The sequence below is a fragment of the Octodon degus genome, unplaced genomic scaffold (genome assembly GCF_000260255.1).
Source record: "Octodon degus isolate 3935 unplaced genomic scaffold, OctDeg1.0 scaffold00070, whole genome shotgun sequence".
In the NCBI taxonomy this organism is placed as follows: Eukaryota; Metazoa; Chordata; class Mammalia; order Rodentia; family Octodontidae; genus Octodon; species Octodon degus.
In genome coordinates, this window is record NW_004524646.1 from 11,357,114 (window position 1) to 11,376,060 (window position 18,947).

Here is an 18,947-nt window from a genome sequence, read left to right on the forward strand (position 1 = left end):
CGACGCCACCATTGGACGGGGGCTCCGAGGGAGAGAGCGGCTGGCTCGGCCGCGCTCCTGGCTGCAATTGGCTGCGCTTCACCCACGCCCGAATTCTGATAGGGCCACAGCGCCTTAGACCCCGCCTCCTCGCCCAAGTTCCGTTAGCATGTTCGGTTGACCACGAATTTCCTTTCGCTGAGAGTTGCAGGACCCATGGGTTGGACCGTTAGCTGGCTCCTCCCACTTCACGCATCAGCCCCTGACCCACCCGGTGGGCGGGGAGGAAACGGGCAGCTAGTTCCTCTTTTTTAGAGCTCTATTTCCTTCTGATTGGTTGATCGTCTTCGACGCTAACTGCCTCTCGGGGCTCCAGTTTTTCGTCGCGAGACGCAGCGTGATGACGTATCCCACGACATTCCACGTCCAAGATGGCCGCGGTCAGCAAGGAGAGACGTCGCTAAGAGGCTTTCCTGAAGATTGGGGTGAGTGACCGATGGACCGTGGGTGGCGCCGCCCACTTCCTGCGTACCTGGAGGTTGGAGTGCGGTATGGCTACCTGCCGCGGCCCATTGGCGAAATCTCGCGTTCCAGTTTCCGCTCCCCTCTGCTAGCCCATCGAGGGTGGAAGTCGAAGTTAGCGGGCGACGCGGGGCTGGTAGGTGGGCTTCAGGATAGGGTCGGCGGGGCTGGGGGCCTGGCAGACCCGAGAACTGGTGCCGGCTCTGTGAAGGGGACGGGCACCGTCTGGGAGACTTTCTAACAAGAGAAAGGGGTCTGGGCACGCCCGCAGCCTCGGCCCTCCCCCATCTTCCCTTTCGTTTCTTCGGGTGTCGGTCCCTATATTTTTGCGGACTGAGACTTTGGAAACTTAAGCGCAGTACTCCGACTTGGAGAACGGAGAGCTGTGTACCAAGGGTAAGAAAAGAGGAGAGGGCACTTCCGCATGAGGCTCGTTCTTGCCCAGACGTCGTCTCACCCATTCTCTACCGGGTGGTTCAGTTTGACGTATTACAGGAATTGTACTTTAGAGAGTTGAGCCGTAAAAGGTTATCTGAAAACTCTTATTAAACAATTGTCTGCACCATAGCCTCGGCAACGCACCCTAATTTGGATTGTCAATTAAGCGAAGCCTTGGCTAAGTCTTTTGGAGTTAAGAACGACTTTTAAAAGCACTTGCTTTTATATTTTTAAGGCGGACTTGGCGGTGTCTGTGTTTCCCGATAAGTGTGGCTTTATACCGATTCCTAACGGTGCTTTGCACCTGTAGACGCTCCTGAAGGTTTCTGTGAATGATGTTACTGAAAATGAAAGAGCGGAGCTTTCAATTCTGGGCACTTAGGACACTGACCTTTAGTAAACTTTATATTGCCAAACGAAAGAATGGATGAATGATAGCGTCAGCAGCATTAATAGACGTGTTGATTGAAATTATTAGTGTTCCTAAGATGCTCGTTAAATGATCTTGATTCTAAATGTAATAGCTGTCCTGGACTTTTTTTTTAAGGGAACACCGTTAATGTTTTAGAAATGTTCCACCTGGTGTCCCATTTTTATTATATTGTGATGTACTGTTGAGGCATATTGGTTGATTCCCATACAAGTCATGTTTTACATATGGTGTTTCTTGGGAAGTGTAGTTTGCGCCAAGAAGCAATAAACATAACTGTTTATGAAGTTCTTACACTTTAGATACAAGTTCTAAAATTGAATGTTATTTTTAAAAATTGACATAGTTTTGGCTGTAAATAAGCAGGTTAATGTGAAGAGGTTTAAAAAAAAAGAATCACCAAACTGAACAGTTCATTTTGTCTTTTAAAAAAAGTCATCGGACTGGTGAGATGGCTCAGTGGTCGCGGTTCAATCCCCCAGCACCACATGCCAGCCAGCCCCGCCCCCTCGTGGTCTGAGCTGGCCACACACACACACACACATAAATAAAATTTTTTTAAAAAGTCATCTTTTTGTTCTGTAGTAAAAAAGCTTAAGTACCAATTTTTAAATTGTACATTATATATGTTAATACAGTATATCAATGTATAGAATACTGCCTTAACACAAAGACAAAACAGCTAATTATATGGTGTAGTTTTAACAAAAGGAAAAAATGAATCCTACGAAGTTTTAATACCAAAATAAACATTATTTCAAAAAGTGATTTGCATTATACGGTCTTAAGTTAGTACAGATTTAAAGAAAGTGTCCACTAAAATGGAAAATAGTATACAGTAGATAAAGAACAACATCAATTACTACATTTGTGCTTTTGGTTTCTTCCAAAGTTCTCTTGGATTTATCTTAGGTAAAATTAAGGACCACAACATAATGGCCCAAAACTTCATTTTAGCGTATGAACTGTTTAAAACTGCATACAAATTTTCAGAGCAAGGGAAGACCACACCTTAAAATAGCAATATGGCATTTTTTACTTTAAATAATGACAACTTTCCAAATGTGCAGAAGAAAAAGTAGTTTTACCCATGCTCCTTTGGCTCACTGAACTTTCTCCTTTTTGGCACAGACTCTTGGCTAGAAAAATCAAAGTGATGGAAGACTCTTCCCAGATGTAGCTTGAGCTCTCTTCTTAGTTTCTTTAGACTTAACTGGTTGGTTTCCATGTGCCATGTTATTCTAAAAGACTTCCACCTCATGTTTTGCTTTCAGAAACATCAAGTTCAGATGTTTTACTAACTGTTCAGCCTGAGAATGAAAAATTGAAAGATTTGAACTTTCTTTACACCTCATAACTTCATCTTCCCCAATAATTAAATTTAGTTCTCCCATTTTAAAAGCGCCAGGTTTTTTTTTCTGTTCTTCCGTTTTAGTTTTAAAGTCAAAGTCATCATTTATATACTGTTCCTGTTCATCGTCTACGTCTTTATCCACCAGCATTTTCTCAAGTGGTGTTTTTAATTCTTTTGAAAATATCATAGTTGAATCAGTATTTTCCATTTGTTCTTTCTCAGTGGTCACTTTTACTTTGAAGGTATGAAAAGGTGTTGGGACTTCTCCTACATTTAAGTACATAGGGTCTCCTTCAAATATGAGTTCTTCACAATCACCATCCTTAAAACCAGGAGGTTGGTAATCTGGGGGTGTAACTTCATCATAGTAAAATAGTTTCATGGTCAAACAAACATCATTTGTAAAGGTCTCAGATTTGCATTAGAATATAAATGTTTCAAATGAGGAGAATACTTGCTTTCTTGGTGTCAGCAGATGATGTACTAGATTCACTGCTTTGATTTTTACTTATAAAGTCCATTATTGGTCCATTTTTGGTGTACTTGAATTTAAACTGGTAATATTCTGAAATTATCTGAGGGTCTTCTGGATTGGTGTACACAGCTAAAATGACCATCCTTGGATATTTTTTCTGTAAAGCATCATAGCATCCTAGTATCCACTTCACTAACTGTGGATCCTGGACAGTTTTTATCTTCTTGAGAATTTTGACAGAGATCATCTAGATATCTTGTTCCATAAGCACACTCTGGAAATACTCTCAGATATGTGATGCAGGATACTGAAAATGCTAGGTGCCTCTTCACTAACACCAAAGACGGCTGCTCACTTGATATTTTATTGGGAAATACCAGTGTGCTCATGGAAGTTCTCTGCAACTCTACAGTGGTCATCTTCTTCTGCGAAAGTACTTTAATTCACCGTAAAGCGTGAGGTGAGCTGTTGACGAGACAAATTGCAGGATTGAGATTATTTTGAAGCCAGTGAATTCACTTGAGTGTATTAAGAGGGAAATATTTTTGGCTTGTTTTCTCAGAAATTGGGTAAGAACAAACAAAATCAAGAAAAATTAAAGTCAAGGTAATTAAGATTATAAAGAATATCTACCTAGGTTAAATTCAATTTATATTTTCAAGGTCATATAAAATCATATGCCAGAGTAATTACTTATAAGATTGTGAAGTCTGCCAAGCATGATGGTGGACACTTGTAATTCCAGTACTCAGAGACTTGACAGGCAGGAGGATCTTGTTGAGTTTCAGGGTCAGCCTGAGTTACATAGTGAGACCTTGTCTCAAAAAAAAAAAAAAAGCAAAATTATTCTTATTTTTTGAGGACTCCTAGAAGACACTAATGATAAAAGGCTGAAGTGTGGTAAATATCTATTCTTACAAAGAGCAGTCAGATGGCTCTTAAGTGCAAGGATTTATTGAAGATCCAACTTAGAATATTATTGGGAGGACTGGAAAGGGGTCGGTGAGTACCTGGGAAAGGAGCACTGATTCCCTAAACGACAGAGCTCCAGTAAGGAAAGGTTAGGTAATGTAAATCACGTTTTCTTACTCAGCTGGATTGCTGGCATGAGTCAATTTAGGTTTCCTTAAGACGCTAAATATAATCTCTCTACCCTAATTGACACAGGAAGTAAATGTATTTTGGGTAAGATGTAGTTAGGTAGATGTATGCCCATTCATATTACTAAACCCAAAATGTTTATTAGTGGATTGGTATTAGCTTAAAGAGACTTTAGTCTTACCCTTCTAGATTAGTACTTTTTTTATTACAATGTTCAAAAATTACAGGTTCATAAATCCATGCCAACTGAGCAGTGCTAAGTGGGCACCACATTACATGACACTCTTAAGAGTTCCTAAAAGCTGAATTGAGCCAGATGTGGTGATGTGTGCCTGCGTCCAAGCCACCCAGGAGGCTGATCACAAGTTGTAGAAGGATTGAGTTGGAGGCCAGCCTCAGCAACTCAGCTTTTTTCTCAAAAAGGACAGTGGATGTAGTGTAGCACTTCCTAGGTTCTATTCTTAGTACGAAAAGAACAAAAGGGGGCCAGCTGAAAATACGGCTTCACACTGACTATAAATTAGGAGTATATTTACAAGGACTCAGCTGTACATGTTTAAGATAAGATGAGGAAAATCGTGGGGCTGGTGAGAGCTCAGTGGATTAAAGCATCTGCTTATGCAAGCTCAGGGACCGCAGCTTGATCCCCAGCACTACCTGCCACGCCAGCCCTGCCCCTAGGCACGTTGAGCAGGCCAGAGTCTAGGCGTAGTGGCACATGCCTGTAATCCCAGCGCTAGGAAGGCTGAAAGCAGAAGGATCACCACGAGTCTGAGCTCGTAGTGATACGGTGCAACAACCAAATACATTTTTTTTAAAAGATGAGGAAGATCTGTCTTAACAATGCACTTCATTTATAGACACAAAGTACTGTTTAGATTCAGGGAAAGTAATATCTTAGTCTAATGTAAGACAAATTATGGCTGTGCCACTTGCCAACTATGGCAGGTTACTTTATGTCTCTGGCTCTATTTTCTCAGTGATAAAATTGTTAAGAAAAACATAATTTCGCCAGGCGTGGTGGCATATATCTAAAATCTGGTTCTTCAGTGACTGAGATAGGACAACCATGAGATTGATGGTAACATTGGCTGCACAGTGAGATCCTGGGATGGAAAGGGGATATAAAGAGAGGGGAATATAGCTTGCTCCATGGACAAAGAATGGATGTGGACAAAGGTACTCCCCTCATGTGCTGGAGAGATCATAAAGAGTCTTTTCTTCTGTTTTTATGGTTATTATTCAGAGGTACTGTGGTGGATTAACTAATGGGCAACTTGTAACACCCAGCTGAACTCAATCAACATGGTGCTGGGTGTAGAGGACCCAAGTGAAGATTGTTGTTAGCAGCATAAGAGGAGAACTGGGAGAGAAAATGGTGCCCTGCTGATTGTCCTGGAGAAACTTGCCACTAGTTTTCCTGATACAAACTCAGCTGTTCTTGGTGTCAGAGGAGCTCTAGCCCTCCATGTTGCTAAGGATGGCTACAGTTCTCCTTGGGGGAGTATTGGTTCTTATCTTGAGTGTCCCTTCCTGGTCTAGTGCAGATTCCTCAGCCTGCTGGCACACATCCTTCATCCCACTAGCACAGACTTTCTAGCTTCCACCACTGACTGACCTTTGGGTCTTCCCAGTGCAGATCCTTGACATAGACTTGCATGAGACATTGTCATGGGCTCTAGGCCTCTAGCTGGACTTGTGGAGGACATTGCCATGGGCTCTAGCTCTTCATCTGAACTTGTGCAGGACATTGCTGTTTGATCCAGGCCCTTGGCTGGATTCTTTGGGTCTTTAATGTATGGACAAATTTCTGGCACTCTTCTGCATTTGACTCTTTGGGTGAATATTATAAAATAATCCTATGAATTATGTGTCCTGTACTAAATCTATTCCCCTATAAGCCCTGACTACAACAGGTACTTTGAGTCCCTAAAAACATGCTTTTAAAATAGTTAGGTTTATACTATTCTAGAAAAGAAAATGTAAAAATTGTCTAATGGGTAGATAAATGTATTTTCAAAGATTAAATGGGAGTTACAGAGAGTTGTAAAAAGGTAAGTTGCATTCACTGTTTTGTGCCTGCTATCTAGATGAACAGAAAAATAAAAGTCATTGCAGAAATAGTGCAAGATTATTGAATACCTACTATTGATACTCAGCAATGCCATCGGCTGCTTTCTATACTTAAGTCACATTAGCAAAAGTGGCTGAATGAAGGTTAGTGAGAAACCAGTTCATACTATCATTTTGTTTTGAGGTATGTGTGCACGTGCATCTTCTCCCCAATCTAAATCACCAGCTCTATATCTTTTGAGAATGGGTCTCACTAATAAGGCTTGGCTTACACGTCGAATCCTCCTGTCTCAGCTTCCCAGAGTGTTGGGATTACAGACATGCACCCCCACACCTAGTTTAGTATTAAGAGGAAACTTCTGTGCTGGGTAAGAGAATGATGTGACCTTTATTATTCTAAGTGTTGAAAAATCCATTTCATTTTTCATCATGTAATGCAACTAAAGCACGTAACTAAAAGGTGTTCCTAAAATGCCTTGACATGCTTCTTGTGTATGGAAAGATTTTCATTTTCGTGGAGCTCATAAATCTGTCATTATAGTAATCATGAACTGTAATGAGAAAATTTATAACTTCAGGATCCTGTGAAAAAGTAATTGAGTAATAGGTGACGGGGCTATAGAACTGAGTTAGGCACATTTTTAGGACATGGATGATTTATAGACTATTGCTCTTTTATATACATTTTCATATGTACTATATATTTTACATATGTATGTTACATATACATGTGTGTGTATATATATATATATATATATATACACACACACACACATATATTCATTGTGTTTCATGTTTTATTTGTTCTGCGCCAGAGTCTAAAGATTACTAATTTTGGCTTTGGCAATAGAATACTAGTTTATTAGCATGGAGTTTGGCCAGTGACCACAGATAAAACAGACTTGAATATATTTATGATGCATCCACTTATGAACTGAGATTCTATCCTCTCATTTTTTTTAATGTGGTGGATTGCCAACTGATGGTCAACTTGTTACACCCAACTGATCTGAACTAGGGTGGTGCTGGGTGTGGGAGGCCCACCTGAGGATTATTGCCCACAGCATAAGAGGTAAAACTAGGGAGACTGTTGAATAGCTGCTGGGAGCTGGTAGAAACCTCTGGGTAGTTGCTGGTTCTCTTGGGCTATTCTACTGGAGGACCTTGTCTTGCTGGCTTTTCTGGTGAACTTGGCTGTTCTTGTCAGAGGAGGAGCTCAGGACTTTGTTGTAGCTGAGAATTGCTGCAGTTCACGTTGAGGGAACTCACCTTGAACATTGCTTCCTGGCCTCAGAGAGTAAAGATGGTGCACTACTCAGTCTCCTAGAGAAGCTTGAGTCCTTGGCTTTCCTGACAGAAACTCAGCTTTCCTCATTGTTGAAGGAGCTCAGGACTTCACTGTTTCTGAAGATGGCTGTGGTACCCTTTTGGGGGAGCTCTGACTCTTTTGAGTGTAGCATCCTGGCTGTAGTGCAGATCCTCATCCTTCTAGCACAGATCCTTCATCGCGCAGGCACAGACTTTCTAGCTTCCACCATTGACCTTTGGGCCTTCCCAGCTCAGATGCATAAAGTAGACATGTATATTGTTGTAGGCTTTTGGCTTCCAGTGGGACTTGTGGGAGATACTGTTATGAACTCTAGGCCTTCAGCTGGACTGATGTAGAATGTTATTGTGGGATCCAGGGCCTCAGTAGATATTTGGTCTTCAGTGCGTGGACAGATTTCCTACATTATCTTTTTGTATATGATTTGCAGTTGACACATTTGTACATCCCAAGTAGATCCATTCTTTCCAGATTTCAACAGGCCTGCTTGCCTGAGAAATATTTCTATACAAGTATCTTTCAGGTTCTTCAAAGCTGCTGTTCTTAGAACCAGATTCTTCTTTCAACTGGATTCTTCTTTCAGCACTTTCTTTTCACTTCCCTGCTTTGTTTCCCTTCTCTCCCTAGAACATAAACTGGGAAGGTGAGGGGAAGACATCCCCGTGCTGAGAGGCATGGCTCACAGTAAATGCTCATCCAGCAAATGATTGGATGAATAAATGTATAGACAGCCGTTAGGCTGGCTAACAGCTCTTAAGGTGATGATTACCAGCTAGTGTATCACACATAAATTAGAAATGCTGGGATACTGATTCCCCCAGCCAACTGGCCAAGTGCCATCAGTTCTACAAGAATGTATGTAAATCTCAATTAATATAAGAGATGAGAAATATTTCAGATGTTCATCACAGTAAAACAGGTAAATTGTATTTCTATACAATAAATACAGGACAGCTCTTGTGCACTGCTGGTGTGCACTGTGCTATTGGGCAGTCCTTTAAAAAGCACCCCAGATATGTGCTCGGGATAGAGGTTATTTTGGGGAACTAGTGACTAAAAGAACAAAGTCCCTGGAATGTTGACAATATTCTGGTTTTCTACTGAGTAGTATTACAAAGATGTTTACTTTGTGGAAATCAGTTATATGCTTATAATTAGTACATTTTTCTTTTTGTATGTTATAGTTGAATTACAAGGGCTATAAAACCACCACCTGCATATAAGCAGATATTCCCTAGCTGAGGGGTTCCAGTCTAATGAACATAAGAAAAGAATAGAAGTCATTCTCCTGGTCCCCTAAGCAGTCGCATCTGATTTTTTTTGCGGGGGCAGGGGATGCTGGATCGAAGCTAGGGCCTCATGTGTACAAGGCAAGCTCTTTGCCACTGAGCCACATTCCCAGCCCCTCATGTGATTCCCCCCACACACAATTTGTTATTACATGAAAGTTCGGTACAATAATGTACATGCTAAACTGGACGTATATTGGTGTTTTGCCACACTCCCTGTGTGATTGTGTTTTAATTAGACCATTTGAAAGTAAGTTGTGACATCACACTTTAATGGAAATACTTTAGCCTGAGTCTCCTAAGAATAGTCATTCTCCTGTGTAATCACAGTGCCATTTGCCCTGAGAAAAATTCACAATAAATCCATTTTTACGTGTTGAGGCAAGTTGTCAGTGAGTTTGGAGCTGCCTCAAACTTGTAGTCTTGGGGCTAGGGAGACAGATGGCTCATTGGTCTAAGCACGTGCCTGGCAAGCACAAGGTTTTGAATTCAATCTTTAGTACCACATAACAGCCCCAGAACCCTAGGTATGCCGTGCTGGCCACCAAAACCAAATGTGATGGCACATGCCTATAACCCCAGCAGCTCTGGAAAGACTGAGACAAGAGGATCACTAAATCCGAGCTATGTAGTGAGACCCTGTACCAAATAAATAAAAAGATTCAAAAATAATGAAATTGGGGCTGGTGAGATGGCTCAGTGGTCTGAAGCACCTACTTAGAACAAGCTAAGCTAAGCAAAGCACAGGGACCGCGGTTCAATCCCCCAGCACCACATGCCAGCCAGCCCCGCCCCCTGGTGGGCTGAGCTGGCCACACACACACAAAATAAATAAATAAATAAATAAATATTAAAAAAAAATAATGAAATAAAATCTTGCAGTCCTTCTGCCTCAGCCCCATAATAGCTGAGATAGGTATGTACCACTCCTGCCAGCTCTCCTATGTGGGTTTTTGTGTGTGTGTGTGTGTGTAGTATAGGATTTATAGGGTCTCACTATACAGAATTGTACTCATAGTGATCCTCTTGTTTTCCTGTGTCCTTTTTTTTTTTTTTTTTTTTTTTTTTTTTTTAAGTATGACATCTATACGGTCTCACTCTGTAGATTGGACTCTGATTCTCCTGTTTTCAGTCTCCCAAGGACTGGGATTACAGGTGTGCCACCTGGAGGGCAGGGCCAGCACAGCAGGCCAGGAATCCAACCCTAGCCTCTGTCCTCTGCCTAAGCAGGCGCTTTAGTCCACTGAACTATCTGACCGGCCCTCCTGTGTCCTTTGATAAGCTTCAATTAGACTGTCTCAGCCAAGTCCCTACCCCAGACCAGAAAGAAGCCTGCTTCCTTTTAGAAGGCAATAGTGAAAAACTAAAATTTTGATATTAAATTGTGGCTTACTACAGGAATGTCAGTTTCTAGTTATTAGAAATGGACAGTTAGAAGATAGGCATAAATTTACTTGTAATTATTTTAATTAAAATTTAACATAACTTTTTTCTTTAGTTTTGTGCATGTCTATAGTGTATTTCCTTTGCACTGAAAATCTTGTTTCTTAATGTTAAAATTTACATATTTTTATTCTGCAATGTACTAAAATTTGATTGAAAAGTATGTATCAAAGCTACTATAGTATAATAAAGTTTAAGATTTCTTTCCAGTTCTTTTTGTCCTTAGAGTATGTCTCAATGAGGGTGTTATTGGGATCCCACATTACTTGAAATAATTTTTTCATGTGGTTAGGTTATGCATTTGACATACAAGGGGTTTATTCCAAGGGTGGGTAGGATTTGCTTTTTTCTTATATTTGTCAATATATTAAATATTGGGCCAGGGAGATGGCTCAGTAGAATAAGTGCTTTCCTGGCAAGCGCAACAACCTGAGTTCAATCCCCTGTTCTGCCAAAATGTGTGTGTGTGTGTGTGTGTGTGTGTGTGTATTTATAAATATTTACATAATTGAAAATAGAGCAAAGCTACCTTTTTTGGGGGGTGGTATTGGGAATGGAACTTCCTGCTTGCCTGGCAGGCACTATACCACTGAGCTATATCTCCAACCCAAACTGTTCTTATAAAAAAAATTTAAAGTAATAGATTTTGAAGAGTGGAGAGTCACTATTAAGAACACCACAGTAAGGGCCAGCCAGATAGTTCAGCTTAGGCAGATGCAGGGAGTGGGGTTCGATCCCCATTGTGCCGTGCCAGCTCCACCCCCAGGGCACACTGAGACAGTGAATGAGCCTGGGTATGGTGGTGCAGGCCTGTAATCCCAGCACTTGGGAGGCTGAAAACAGGAGGATCACTCTGAGTCTGATCTGCGTAGTGAGACCCTGTAGATCCAGGACCAGATACATTTAAAAAAAGAAAAAGGATCACCACAGTAGCCAGGCATAGCTGGGAGGCTGAGGAAAAAGGGTCACTTGAGCTCAGGAGTTCAAGGCCAGCCTATACAACATATTCAATCCTATCTCTAGGAGAAAAGAAAAGCCACAGCAATAATTGTTGTGGGCCAGGGAGTGGGCGCGACAGTGTAAGCGCCTGCCTGGCAAGTGCAAGGATCTGAGTTCGATCCCTGGTACCACATGCCATGCTGTCCCCACACCAAGCTGGGCACTGAAACCAGGCATGGTTGCACACGCCTCTAATCCCAGCACTGGGGGCGCTGAGGCAGGAGAATCACTGAGTCCAAGCTGTGTAGTGAGACCATGTACCAAATAAATAAAAGGTAAAATAATAATTGCACAAGATCCTCAAATGAATGCTGAAATTAGGGGGATGAGACATTAAGAAGTAACAGGCAGTTGCGTAGTATTTTGCACTGCAATATTTTTAAAGAATTAGCAATTACTGTGGCGGTTTTAACATACGTCCACAAGTTCTTTGATCCTTCTTCCTGCAGAAGGTAGCACTTAAATTTCCATATCCTCAAGTAAGGACCATGGGCTGAAGCTGGTGACTGGCTTCTGAAGAACAGAAAATGAAAAGGGCAATGAGCAGGGGGGCTGAAAACAGGAGATCACTACAAGTCTGAGCTGTGTAGTGAGACCCTGTATGTACCAAATACAGGATATGTGTGTGTGTGTGTGTGTGTGTGTGTGTGTGTGTGTGTATGTATATATATAACTTTTAAAAGAAGAGCTGGGACTAAGAATATATGACACCTAAACACAGTATAGCATCCTGGGTTGGGTCATTCAGCAGAAAAGATTTTAGAAGAGCTCCAAGTAAAAGCTACAGTTTATTGTGCTAGTTTTTTAGTACTGTGTGTATGTAGGATATGAACTTGAAAAGCTTGAGTTAAGGACAAAGACAAAAACTTCCATGCTATGTCTATAACTTCTATAAATCTACAATTTTAAAATAGTTCCCTAAAAAGTCAAAAAGCTGTATAAAAGTGATAGATCAGTGAAGTCCTGATCACATCTTTGTTCTCTCATTCTGTTTTTCCCCAATTTCTGTTGAGAACTTTATTGTTGTTTTTAAAAAATTGGGGACAAGAAAATAATTTTGTCCTGTGTTCTCATATCTAGGTATTAGTGCACTACGTGTGCTACCCTGCCCTTTGCTAATCCTGGAAATCTCACCATCCTCCAGCCATGTGGTACACTGTCATGTTCATGTACCATAATCTTGTTTACATAGTCTCTGTTGCTGAGCACTTAGGTTATTTACAGATGTGCTGTTACAGATAACAGTGCAGTGGACAGTCTCATACGTATGTTGTTTCGTACTTGTGGAGGTGTCTCCAGAGACCATCCCTAGCAGCAGTGTTGCTAAGTCAAAGAGCAAATGTGTGTGTCATTTTGTTAGATACTTCAGCTTTCCTGCTGTGACAGTTGTGCCATTTTTTACTCCTACCCACAACCAGGGAGAATGCTCACTTCTCCCTGGCCTTGGCGAAACAGTAAATTGCCAACATTTTGAATTTTTGCCAATTCCATAGAAGAGAAATGATCTCTCACAATGATGGTTTCTGAGAATTTAGTAAACAGCCCCCCAGTATTGCCCAGTTTAATAAATACTGTACAAAAGTATAAACGTAACTCATGCAAACGGTACCTTTTCCAGTTATGTATTTCTTCCTGTTGAAGGAAACAGCATGTTCATTTTGGAAGTGCCAGGTACAAAGAGTAAGAGAATACGCAAGCAGCTCTTCTTTGTCACCTTGCTACCAGAAATGAGGCAGGCTGAGGAAAAGGGTGGCTTCCAGATGTACTGGTGGAGCCCTGGTTCAGATCCTAGCCACAGACGTGCTGTTTTCTTGTTCACCAGATTCAGCCTGCTCCAGCCAGTCTCTCTTGGAACCCTTCTGCTGGCCTGTTTGGAAATGACTTCTGTTTCCCGAACCTTTTTACAAGGACCTCCACGTTTGGATGACCTCTAAAGGAGCTCTTTGTGATGTTTTCTTTGGGAAGCATGGAGCTTTTAAAGACTGTATTCTGAATGAAAAAAAAAAAAAAAAAGGAACAGGATAAGAAGCAGCAAGAACAGTTTGAAGCACCTTCCTTTTTCCCCAAATCACAACACCCAGACACCACTACACCCACACACCTGGTTTATTGCTCAGTTTGGTGACTTGTGAACTCACCCAGTCCCTTAGCTTTTGTAAGTAGAGTGCCTGAGTGAAATCAGGTAAACTAACAAGGGGAAATTCTATCTCTGATGGAAGAAAGGATAATTTTGAAACATAAATCTTTGTAGGGATTAACACAAGTCCAAATTTCACTGAAGAATGGACTCTAGATCAGCATGAGGAAAGTATGTGTCTGGTGAATAAAAGCAGAAGGAAGTAAGATGTACTTGGTTTCTCCCATAATCTTGGCCAAGCTTAAACGTTTAGCCTCAAAAGGAGGAAAAAATGCTTTTCTCATCAGCAGCCATGAAATTGGGAACCTACAGTCCTGAAGTTACTTAGTGTATGTGCTCAGTGGGCATTGGAGGTTGGCCTGGGCTTCTCATTGGCAGTCAGCAGTGGAATTCCTATAGGGAATTTTGATTCAACATGAAGAACATCCTGTGGCCGTAGATTGCTTATAATGATTAGGGTGACTTGTAATGTTGCTTACTTTTCCAGCTTTGTGCCTTTTTCTCTTAGGAGTCTAACATTTTCAGAAAACTTTGGAAAGAACAAGTCTACTTCAATAAATGAAGGAGAACAAAGAAAATTCAAGCCCTTCAGTAACGTCAGCAAACCTGGACCACACAAAACCATGTTGGTACTGGGATAAGAAAGACTTGGCTCATACACCCTCGCAACTCGAAGGACTTGATCCGGCCACAGAGGCCCGGTACCGCCGAGAGGGTGCTCGGTTCATCTTCGATGTCGGCACACGATTGGGACTGTATCCTGATCCTCTTGGAAATCTCCCCCACTACCACCAAGAATTTGAATAGATACTATAGACATAATATACTGTTACTTCTCTGCAGTAGGACAGTTCGTACATCTTCGTTGTATAAACGTTCTGAAGGTGTGATTCTCCAGAGGTTTTCTGATTCTAGTTTATCGTTAAATGTGTAGGCTCAGCCACTAAGTGGCCCCCCAGAAGGGAAGCCAGCACCCATTAAGATAACAGCTGAAGTGTTTCTTAAGGCTTGTTAAAAGCATAAGACTTCAAAGTGCTCATTCTTTTTTTTTTTTTTTCCTGGAACCGGGGATTGAACTCAGGCCCTTGCACTTGCCAGGGAAAATGCTCATTCTTGCACCAAAATTCTAACATCCTGAGATGCCCGTTGTGCCCGCTTTTTGCACTGTTCATTATCACTGATTGTTGTCTTTATTGTTTTCCTGCATTTAACTAAAAACATAACCTATAGATAATGACTGCTAAAGTCCTTAACAGTGAAACAGACACTATGACACCCTGGCAACTGGAATAATTTATTTTCATCGCTTCTACATGTTTCATTCCTTCAAGCAATTCCCAAGATATGTAAGTGTTTAAACATTACTGTGCTCTCTGCCACATTATTATTTCCACCCATTTTGGTGGACACATAGTCTTAGCGTGTTATTTTTGAACAAAATCAAGTTTGAGTTGTCTTTTCCAACTAACTATGTAAGCCACCACTGTATTGTACTTTGTGTGAAAGTTTGCTTCCCTGTTACCTTTTCCTAGATAAGTGTAGGTCTGGGAGAGGTGCACATGGAGGGCTGGGAGACTTCAGGACAGGAAGAATGGTACTGTGCAGCAATCAGGGAGTGCTCCAGGCAGAGGTGCACATCATAGGCTAAGCCTTGGCTACACAGCTTGCGTAGATGTGCAGAGACGGCCAAGATAGTGGTCTGCCTAGAACTGACAGATGCAAGGGGAGGCACACAGCACATTGACAGACCCAGCCGGAGCTCCGTGTAGAGGGAAAAAATGGTGAGACCCTGGCTATGAGGGTCGGCTGAGTCAGAACATGGTAACCTTTAAAGCAGAGAGGGACATTTGGCTTCTGAAGCTAGACAGACAAGAGGAGTGTCATTTGTTGGAGGTTTTATTAGGTATGTGTGCTTGTCTTCCTTGCTGGTTTCCAAAGTTTTTAGGAAACTGACAGAATTAGCATCAACCTCTGGCAGAGTGGCATCCAGTATAGTCAGATTATGTGATGAGAGAAGGATTGGAATGGGTTGGGAGAAGCTGGGGAGAGAGAATAGAGACCCCCTATAATACATGGACTACACTAAGGTTGAGGTAACTGGAGAGAACGTCTTTGTCCGTTGCAGCTGCGGATGACTGTAATAGAGTAAGCTCACACCAGGTAATTCATGGCTAGCAGCAACTTAGTCCTCACAGTTGTGAAAGCTGGGAAGCCAAACTTGAGCTACTGGCAAATTGAGATCCACGCCATGGGAAGGAGGAACAAGTGCTCTCTTGGGCCTCCTTTGTGAGGTTGGGTGACCCAGTCATGGGGGTTGTGTGTGTGCAGAGCCCCACCTCTGAATACAGCTACGTTGGAGATTATTTGTACATTCTGCCCTTAGCAGGAAGGAAAGGAAGTATGGACAGCGGTATGGAAGCATATTCCACAAGACATATGTGGTTGTGCTTATTCTGCTTGCATAGCAGTTTACTATACAGAAAGTTGAAATCTTCCAAACTACAGTATAAAACGGAAATTCAGTTCTGTGGCTTTGTTTTTGACATATGACAGTTCTTTTGAAAAATGAATTTTATATATGATTTTTTTTCCAGAATTAGGGATCAAACCCAAGACCTCATGAAAGCCGGCAAGCACTCTTATTACTGAGCTACACCCCCAGCCCTCTAAGAAGTTTACAAAGGCATATATTTTTTCAGGGTTATAAAATGTCCATCAAGCTTTTAGAATATCAATATTTGTAAATGGCTCAAGGTACAAGAATGAAAGGGCCTGGTTTATTAAGCAATTAAAAATCTGTTAACAAAATGTAAGACCTTTTGTCTCCCGTTTAGGTGACAGGAGCTTGTTGTCTCTTTTTGGCTGGGAAAGTAGAAGAAACTCCAAAAAAGTGTAAAGATATCATCAAAACAGCTCGTAGTTTATTAAATGATGTACAGTTTGGCCAGTTTGGAGATGACCCAAAGGTAAGAACCAAAACTTCTGCCTTCAAAAGTTGATTCCTTATGACATTATTAAGATGCAAACAGTGGCTGTGGCACCCATGTCTGTCGGTGCCTTGAGTTCCCGGGAGGGTTCTGTGGAAGATGCTGCTTGAATTATAAGATGGGCAGGAAGAGTGCGTAGCCATCATGGAGTGCCTTCCGTGTGCCTTCCACATCCTGAGCACTTGAAGGACAATGGGCCTGAGGTGGGTGTGAGCAGAAATCCTCCTCTTCCCCTCAGTGTGCCCCTTCTTAGCTTCTGTGCCTCAGGAGGGCTTGTCTCCGTCTAGCTCCTGACTCAGTAAAATGCTGTTGTACCTATTGCATCTGAAGAATGGGAGGGGGCTTGGGAGCTAGCTCAGCCATCTAAGCTCCTGCCTGGCAAGCACAAGGACCTGGGTTCAATCCCCAGTACCACATGCCGTGCCAGTTCTGGGTGCCAAGCTGGCCACTGAAACTGCATGGCGTGGCACTCACCTGTAACCCCAGCACTATGGAGGCTGAGACAGGAGGATCGCTCTGTAAGTCTGAGCTCTGTAGCGAGACCCTGTGCCAAATAAATACAAGATTTTAAAAAGGCGGGGGCGGGAAGGTTTCTGACATTTGCAAAGTTTTCAAGCACCCTTACATTGATACTATGATCTCATCCTGTCCCTTTGTCACAGCCTCTGCCATTGTGGAAAAATAGGGTTAAAATAATTAAGCAGGTTTTTACTATGTTTTGAAAAATACCATGTCAAGGACTGATGATAGTTTTATTCTTTATAATGTTTATCATGCCTCGTAATTATGTAGATTTCTTTAGAGCACTTTTACATTTACAGCACAATCAAGAGAGTTCCTGCATGTCTTTTGCCCCACAACACACAGCCTCCACAGAGCCGTATATGTGTCACTGTTGATGGACCAGTTGTCACATGTCATTGTCACTTACATTAAGGTTCATTCCTGGTTTTACACATTCCATGAACCTGGACAAGTGAATAATATAATAGTACAGTGTGTTTTTAGGGTCTGGGAAGATAGCAGTGCTCTCTGCCGCTTCATCCCTTCCTTCCACTTAACCATTAGCAGTCTCTGATCTCGCTGTCTCTGTAATCTCACTTTTTCCAGAATGTCATAGAAATAGAAACATACAGTATGAAGTCTTTTTAGATTGAGTTCCTCGACTTAGCGTTATGCATCATTTAGTTTCCATTAGATAGTTTTGTATCAAATAATCCCACAGAGATAGCTCAGTAGAATAAGTGCTTGTCGGGCCAGCACAGGGTTCCAAGTTCAATCCCTGGTACCGCAAAAAAAGAAAAAAAGAAAAGAAAACCCAATCAAATAATCCCACAGACTTCTTGGTTTTAGTGTTTTTCCCCAGAGCCTTCTGTGCATGTTTGCTGTTCCCAAGCACCCTGTGAGGGTGCAGTTCTTTATTCCAGAGGGAGATTTTCCCATAAACAACAAAGGATGCCAAATAGAGTTTGCTCTTGGTCCTGGTTTCCATATATTTGTAAAATAAATACAAGTTTTGGGGGTTTTTTAAGTTAATTTGCTAACTAGTTTCAGAAGTTACAATAGACATTTTTTACTTTAAAAGTTGAGTCGTCATAGCAAAGATAAATTTCTAAAGTCCACCTTCGGGTTCTTTTGGGATTCATCCTAAGTAAATCTTTAATTGAGAAAAGTGTTTCATTTGACCATATTCTTTGAGAAACAGATAATACTAGTTGGCCAAACATAGATGTTCTGAAAATCAACGATAGGCTCTTGACTTTGGAAGCGGGGATACCGTGATTTACTTTTGCTGAGCTTGGGGGCTTCTCCTGGCCTCTTCATGCTGGGCTTCTCTGTGGCAGTGGCAGGGCACCTCCGTGGTGCCCTCCGACAGCTTCTACTTTCACCACGTCGCCCAACCGTAACAGTGTGCTGGGGTTGTGGGGGTTTTTCAAAATGTTTACTTCTTCAAACCTGGATCTCTGATTTCTTGGTTCTGGATCAAGAAGCTTCTGTATGTCATTTTGTATTGGATTGAAGGCACACTGAAGAGTTATCTAGAACCCACAAGAACTAGAGATGGTATGGAGGTGTTTCTTCAAAGTGCTTTTTCTTTTTTTGGTGGTGGTACTAGGGATTGAACTCAGGACCTTGCGCTTTCCAGGCAAGCATTTATTCCACTGAGCTATCGCCCCAGCCCCCAAAGTGCTCTTTCTTAGGAGATTACCAGCCTCACCCCAGCAGCTGTGGTATGGGCCTGGGGCTGCAACCTCAGCGTGGGGCTTCTTTCCATTGCCACTGCTTGTCACTGGCCCATTGGAAAAAGTCACACAGATAAATCTTTCCTCTTCTTAACTATAAGTTGCACAAGGAGTAAAAGCACCTAGTGTGGTGGCTAGACACGAGCATTC

At 41.9% G+C, this 18,947-nt stretch overlaps 1 protein-coding gene and 1 pseudogene across 1 annotated transcript in view; one reads left to right on the top strand and one right to left on the bottom strand.

Moving 5' to 3' along the window:
• The first annotated feature begins 512 nt into the window (after positions 1–512).
• The window catches only part of Ccnk (cyclin K), a 30,606-nt gene continuing 12,171 nt past the window's right edge, over positions 513–18,947 (top strand). Inside the window, 4 exon segments of the mRNA XM_023719620.1 lie at positions 513–637; positions 14,076–14,322; positions 14,832–14,913; positions 16,402–16,533. Of these exon segments, the coding sequence (XP_023575388.1) occupies positions 14,126–14,322; positions 14,832–14,913; positions 16,402–16,533 (411 nt within the window). The 5' untranslated portion in view covers positions 513–637; positions 14,076–14,125.
• LOC101574931 lies at positions 2,627–3,617 on the bottom strand (annotated as a pseudogene).